This window comes from Suncus etruscus, chromosome 15 (assembly GCF_024139225.1).
Source record: "Suncus etruscus isolate mSunEtr1 chromosome 15, mSunEtr1.pri.cur, whole genome shotgun sequence".
Classification (NCBI taxonomy): domain Eukaryota; kingdom Metazoa; phylum Chordata; class Mammalia; order Eulipotyphla; family Soricidae; genus Suncus; species Suncus etruscus.
Window position 1 is genome coordinate 77034600 of NC_064862.1, and position 7609 is coordinate 77042208.

The 7609-nt window shown below is 50.1% G+C and overlaps 1 protein-coding gene across 1 annotated transcript in view; it reads right to left on the reverse strand.

The window, feature by feature from the left end:
• Positions 1–5269, reverse strand: part of LMTK2 (lemur tyrosine kinase 2) — a 71010-nt gene extending 65741 nt beyond the window's left edge. Inside the window, exon 1 of the mRNA XM_049788570.1 lies at positions 4897–5269. Coding sequence (XP_049644527.1) covers positions 4897–4984 — 88 coding nt within the window. The 5' untranslated portion in view covers positions 4985–5269. The remainder of the gene's footprint in view (positions 1–4896) is intronic.
• Between the last annotated feature and the right edge of the window lie 2340 nt (positions 5270–7609).

The following is a 7609-nucleotide window of genomic DNA, read 5'->3' on the forward strand; positions in this document are numbered from 1 at the left end:
AAACTAACTGCAGGGTCCAAGTTCTGTCTATACTATCTGCTATTCCTAGGATCTGCCCCACCTTACTCAGCTGCAATAGGAAGCTGGATTCTTCTCTGAGGTCATCAGTGTGGATTGGAGCAACCCACCCACCTGCTGACGTCCCTGACCTACCACTGCACTGCCACGCCTGTGGCAAGCACAGCCCTTATCTACACAGCTCAGCGTCCAGGGCACACAGAGGTCCCGGGAACGAGAAACTTTGAGAGAATCACACATTTGTCAGAAAGTGAAACAGTAGGGATTTGATAGCTTTAAGGCGGCTCAGTTACAAAATGGTTGGAAACTTCCTATCACAGTACAAAGAAGCAAATTCTGTTCACCACCATCCCATCCCACCCCCGCCGACATCTCTGCCACGGAAAGAAATGGCAGAATTTCCCACCTGGATCAAATCTTGGACCCTAAAGGGCAGAAACCCTGCAATCACCTGCACCAAAGGCTATAGAAAAACCTTTTTTTTTTTTTTTTTTGGTTTTGGGGGTCATACCAGGCAGCGCTCAGGGGTCAATCCTGGCTCTGTGCTCAGAAATCGCCCCTGGCAGGCTCAGGGGACCATATAGAATGGGATGCCGGGATTCGAACCATCATCCTTTTGCATGCAAGGCAAACACCTTATCTCCATGCTATCTCTCTAGCCCCAGAAAATAACTCTTAATCCTCAGAAGCTAATTTCTCTCTCCCTCATTCTCACTCTCACTCACACTCACCCTTGAGAAAAACATTTCCTTTACTTCAGAAACTTTTTTTAAGACGAGTCTGTTTGCTTAATCTGAGATGAGTCCCTGTTTCACAAGATGCTGTTTAATCAGTAGCTGAGGGAGGCTTGCTCGATCACTAGCTCAGACTTCCTTGAGGTCGTCCTTTATCTGAACTACTAAAAGCTTACACTGTATTCAGCTACCTGACAGACGCACAATAATGGGGGGGGGGTCCCCTTGCCCCATCTCCGTCCTAATATTTATAACCAACTGCCACTTACACATATATGGACAAGCTCCTGCTAGTGTCAGCCCTGCGCCTTCCACCAGGTAGAGGGAAGGGCTGGAGCAATAGCACAGCAGAGAGGACATTTGCCTTGCACATGGCTGACCAGGGTTCGATCCCAGGCATCCCATATGGTCCCTCAAGCCCTCCAGGAGTGATACCTAAACGTAGAACCAGGATTCACCCCTGAGCACCACCGGGTGTGGCTCCAAAACCAAACAAAGCAAAACAAAAACCTAGAGGCAGAGGGGCCAGCTGTCAGTGATCTCCAGGTGTCTCAGTTTAACCCTGTTTGAAGTAACCAGCAGGAGTTACCAGAAAACAAAGGTCTTGCAGAAAGAAGGGTTCTCAGGAAAAGAGGCACCCAGAGTAAGAACTGGGAAGAAAAGCTCAAAGGGCGGGAGTACACACCAAAAGGTGCGCCAAAGACCCAGAATCTGATCCCTGCACCTGACCTTCAAGCACAGCCCTTCGGGGCCTCATTCGCACAAGCCCACAAAGTAGGGCCAAGAATTGCTGGGAGTGGCCCCCCAAGACTTTGTGCATTGCTTAGAATATCCCCCAACTCTCTCTCCTCTCTCCCCCAACTCTCTCCCCCCCTTCTCTCCTCTCCTCTCCTTTCCTCTCCGCTCTGCTCTGCTCTCTTCTCTCTTTCTTCCCCCAAGCAAGAAAGGTTTTTATTTTATGGCCCAATGGGCAAAGGCATCACATATTGACATTGACAAAGGTTTATTATCATCAAATAGGCAAATACCTTTTCAACTTTGAACCCTGAAATGATGTGTGATGACAAATACTTAGGAGAAATACTTGCAGCATTCCAGCTGTCTTGTTTCTTTCCTGTGCAAGGGGATTGGCAAGAGATACAAATTCAAGTATTTTTTTCCTCAAGCCTATTTACTGATATCTTGCTTTCTTCAAAACACTACTAACCAGCTCAGACTTTAAGAAGAAACAACAAGGCCAGTGTGGAAAGACCCATTCTGTGTTTGAAAATAGCCAAGCAAGTTTCACGGAGAACAGGCCTAGAGAATCGATTGCTTGGTTTTCCACATTTAACGGCTCCCGTCTCTGCCACACACGCCCAGGTTTCCTAACTAGCAGGTCCCTTTGCCACAGTTACCTTAGTAGAGACATTTCTTTATCATTCTTTGGTCTAACAGGTGGGTCAAGAATATAACTCGGGAGGAGGGGGGGGGGGTGGAGAGATAGCACAGCGGTAGAGCATTTGCCTTGCAAGCAACCAACCCAGGACCAACGGTGGTTCAAATTCCAACACCCATATGGTCCCCCGTGCCTGCCAGGAGCGATTTCTGAGGAGAGAGCCAGGAGTAACCCTTGAGCGCCGCCGGGTGTGGCCCAAAAACAAAACAAAACAAAAAAGCAAAAAAAAATGTATATATATATTCTCTCTCTCTCTCTCTCTCTCTCTCTCTCTCTCTCTCTCTCTCTCTCTCTCTCTATCTATCTATCTATCTATCTCTCTCTCTCTCTCTCTTTTCTCAGGGGTGCCAGAGAGATAGCACAGTGGCAGGGTGTTTGTCTTGCAGGCAGCTGATCTAGGACAGAAAGTGATTCAAACCTCAGCATCCCATATGATCCCCTGAGCCTGCTAGGAATGATTTCTGAGCACAGAGCCAGAAGTAACCGAAGCACCACTGGTTGTGAAACACCCCCCCCCCAAATAAGAATATAACTCAGGGCCCAAAGAGATAGTGCCTGCAGGGTTCAATGCCACCTTGGCATTGTCCTCCACACACCACCGGAAATAGACCTCAAGCACCAAAAGATGTGGCCCTAAACAAGAAAGCATACAGCTAAGTTACCAGAATTAGTAGTCATTTGGGGAGGTCAAGACAAACCCCAAAGGTACAGCTTATCCAGTTAACCCTTGGTCCCAGCCACCTGCCTATGCGTAGAGCCTCCAAGTACCAGAATATGAAGGGGGAAATATGCAAAAGCTGCTATAAATTGCCAAGTATTTCTTGACTACATTATGTTTAGATTTGCTATTTCTACCAAAGGACTAATCTTTTCCGATAGCTTTGCTTTATGACACTATAAAGGCATTTATGATTCATACGTCCATGGATGGAATGAAAACTATGGTAAAGGGTTAGCAGGTGACACATTTCCAGTGGCTCTCTTTTTCAAAACATGTGAAGATGTGGGGCCAGAGCAATAGCACAGCAGGTAGAGCATTGTTTGCCTTGCATGCAGCCAACTCAGGTTTGATCACTGGCATCCCATATGATCCCCCAAGCATCTCTAGGAGTTCTGAGCTTAGATCCAGAGCATTGCTAGTATGACCAAAAAATAAATAAATAAAAACTGTAAAAATGCAAATAAGACTGCCAACTAGTCAATTCCTTCATCCCTTTCAAAGACTCTTCTGCTGCTGCTGTTGTTCTGACTTTGGGGGGTCATTTCCCAGCACAGCTTTCGGGCAAACCATGCTGTACCGAGGTTCGAACTCAGGCTTCCCACATGCCAAGCAAGCATGCACTCCAGCCCTCTGACTCATCTCCCCGGCTCCACACAAATGCTCTTTGCTCTCAGCCTGTGTTGAGGGCAGTTCCACCATCAGTATAGTATCAACATCTTCCCACACACCATTTATCACCTTCCAGGTCAGGGCAGTCTCTTACCTAAGCTGTCTGTACACCTGAAACAGTCATCTATCAGACCAGAGGGTCGAATTTGCCTAACAAATATTTGACAGAAAGCAGGGGCAGAAATGTTACCTGGTGCAAAGGTAACTGTCAACTGACATTTACCAGTGGGACTCTGGAAATAATGGCAGGAGGATTTCAACCAAGGTGAATCTGAGAACCATGTCTTTTGGGGACACCAGGAACTTCTATGTCTGAATTCACTTAACATCATTCTAAAAGAACTCTTGACCTAGTGTTGCTAAACAGTTTAGTGAAACCCAGAGCCCTTTTGTGAAAGAAACCCACAATTAGGGACCCTAAGGGCCGAGTGTGAGAGTTTCCTGATCACCTGGGGCTAGGGCAGCACTTTCATTCTCTGGCCCTCTAAAATATTACATAGTCAGCCACAAAACGAATAAATCGGGGCTACATTTTCTCCGATCTCCCCAATCCTGGGAAACAGCGTCTCCTTTCAAAGAGAATAGCATATGAGCCTAGTTTTTTATTCCTTCCTTCAAGGAGAAAAAATATATATAGAAAAAAAATTGAGGCTCTTTTGCAGGGGTGGAAGTTTCTGGGGGTGAGGTGGGGGTGGGGAGAACGGACTGATAAATGGATAAGGGAAGAAAGGGGGAAAAAATCACACAATCTCATCTTGCAGCCACTAAAATAGAAACCGCGATCTCTCTCTCTCTCTCTCTCTCTCACACACACACACACACACACACACGGCCATTCTGTCGCTAGTTACTCCAAAGGCGGCTACTCTCTCTTCTCTCTCTCTCTCTCTCTCTCTCTCTCTCTCTCTCTCTCTCTCTCTCTCTCTCTCTCTCTCTCTCTCTCTCTCTCTCATCACTGGCTGCCGAAAATAGAAAATATTTATGGAGTTGTTTCCTCCTCCAAGGCCCAGAGACCCAACCCGAATAGGAAAGCACAGCATGACCTCTTATCTCTCCATCCTTCTCCCCCCAAAAAATAATTATCCATTTGCAACTTCAGAGCGGGGAGGAGAGAAGGTTTTAAAAAAAAAAAAAACCATCAGGAAGGAGAAACACGGTCCTTTATTTCTAGGTGCAAAGGAAGCAGGTGACATGAAGGGAAAAGGGAAGATCTCGGGGCAACAGGTGAGGCCACATCGCGGGGGCCCCCAATCCAATGCAGCGCCGCACCCGCCTGCCCCTGCGGCAGAAGCTTGTCCCCGGCCTGCAAAATTCACCTGCACCTGCCGCCGGCCCGAGCGGCGCGGCTCCAGCCCCGGAGGCCACCAGGAGCAGCAGCAGCAGCGGCAGCGGCGGCCCCGGCATCTCGCCTGCACCGCAGCCCCGGGGCCGGAGTCAGTGGGTCGCCGCCGCCCGTCGCTTCCTCCGCTCGGTCCCGCCGCAGCCTGAGCCTCAGTCTCAGAGGCACCCGCGCCGGCGGCTCCAGCTCAGCGCACGTCGCGTCGGCTCCCCCGCACCCGGCTTCCTCCTCCACGCTCCGGCCGCAGAAAGAACATCCTTCCCGGCCGGCCGGCCGCGCCGCAGCCGCCGTCGCCGCCTCTTAAAAGCGGCCGCAGTAGCGGCCCCGCAGCGCGCCGGGCCCGGGCAGCCGCGCTCCCGCCGCCATGATGGGCTGCGTCATGTGACGTACGGCGGGGGCGGGGCTCCGTGATGGACAGCGCGGCTGGCCAATCGCCAGGCTCGCATCCGGCTCGAAAGCCCCGCCTACCGCTCTCTGGCCCACCGTGATTTGGTCTGCTGGCCGGTGCGCCCCCTGCCGGCACAGAGGGGAAAAGCCAGGAGGGAAGAAATCGACTCACCCACCTTACCTACCCCTCCTTCCTTCTTCCAGTTTGGAATATAGGAGGAAGTGTCTGTCCAAAGGAGCATTCGAGAAGGCAGCCGGCATGAAAAATTTGGGGGGCCGCGATGTTTTTTGAGTCATGGGAAATTCGGTCTGTTTTTTTTTTTTTTTTAGCCTCAGTCTGTTTTTATAGGTCATCAGTGATTTTAGGGGGGTTTGTTGTTGGTGGTGGTTTTTGGTTTTTGGATCACACCCAGTAATGCTCAAGGGGTTATTTCCAGTTCTTCACTTAGAAATCACTCCTGATTATATATGGGTATATGGGATTATATCCTGGGTATATGGGATACCCAGGATCTGCCACTTGCAAGGCAAACGCCCTACCCACTGTGCTATCTCTCTGTCCCCTCATCAGGTTTTTTTTTAAGGTGCTTCCTACCCTAAGGCACCCCTTTGTCCTATGGGACTCAAAGGTTTTCATCTCAACCCAACAGGATGGACACTCCTCCCTCGTCACCGTCACCTGCTGACTCAAGTTCTAAGCCTCTGATGTTCTCTGTGCCAAGATGCCCTTCCTGTGCCTTGACCCACCTGGCTAGTCCTTCTCTCAGTTAAGCTCATTTAGAAGGTGACTTCCAGGAACATCCCCCCAGGTGTCATGTGTCTCCCAGGGGTCCTCCACCCACCCCCATCCCTCCCAAATGCTCTGTTTTGTTATTGTTGTTGTTTAAGCCACACTTGGTCTTGCTCAGGGTTTACTAGTGGCTCTGCACTCAGAAATCACTCCTGGTGCGGTTCAAGGAACCATATAGAATGCCAGGGATCAAACCCAGGTCAGCAATACACAAGGCAAGTGCCCTACCCACTCTACTTCTCTCTGGCCCCTGATTTGTTTTTTGTGTTCCTTTAAGGTCCTTCAGAGGGTAGGATCTGGGCCCCATGTTGGCCCCAATTTGGGGGATGGTCAATCTCAGGGTCTGGCTTCTCTAAAGGAATGTTGCCAGCCATTGAGAAGCTAAGACAACCTCTGCCTCCCCCTACTACATCCTGGGCCTACAGAAAAGGTAAAAACAACCATCCCTTTGCAGGCCACAAGGACCAGAGCCTGGGGGCTGAGCCAACCCCAGTTTTCTGTGAAAGCCTCTGTAGCCCAGTGTATGCCTGAAGCCCTGATCTAATCTTATCAGATGAGGTGCTACCAAAGACAGGGCAGGTGGGGGAGCCCCACTCCAGCTTCTGCAGGCTCCACCTTACAGGACCAGCTCCCTGGTTTTGACCCAGGCTTGGACACACGCAGCAGCTGGGGGGAGGGCATGTTTGATGACTGATGGGGCAAACCCTACCACTCTACACTCTGGGCCCATTTCTGCTTGGAAAACAGGTAGGAAGGCCGAGGTCCCACCCAGCCATATCACCCCCCTCACAGTCTCTCAGGAAGCTGGAAGCCCTCAGCAAGCCCCTGGGGGACGCTCAGGTGTGGGCAGCCCTGCCCAGGTCCTGCCTCCAGCTCCCAAGAGCCCTAATTAAAGTGCACCCCAGCAGGTCAGCCCACAATCCTCAAACAGGTTTTATGATGATTTCAGCCCAGCCTAACAATTAAAGAGCAAACAGTCTGTTTGATTTGTTGATTTCTTTTATTTTTGTTTGGAGGGGTCCCACACCCAAAGGTACTCAGGGCTTACTCCCCACAGGCTCGCAGGATCATATGGGATGCCAGGGACTGAATCCAGGTTGTCCACAAACATCCTCCCCACTGTGCTATTGTTTCGCCCCATCCCTTGTCCCCAGTTTGTTATATCACAGAAAAGGGGTGAAAGAGCACAAAACTGCTCCTCCCATGCACAGACATGTGGTGTCTCTGGAAATGAGCAGCTCAGCTGCCTGTTGGAGAAGGTGGAATGGGTCTGAGGTCCCCCCACCTCACACCCCATATACACTCCCCATGCTCAGCTGCATCCCGACAATCATTCCAACTCCACCCTTGGCAGCTCGAAAAATGACTCTTCAGAGCCCCAGAACACACAAACCCTAACTAGCCTTCATATGTCTAAGACAATCAGACATGATGGTTTAAGCTCATGACTCCCGAAACACCCAGAACTGTTGCCCCATCAGAAACTTTTCTTTTCTTTTCTTTTTTTTTCTTG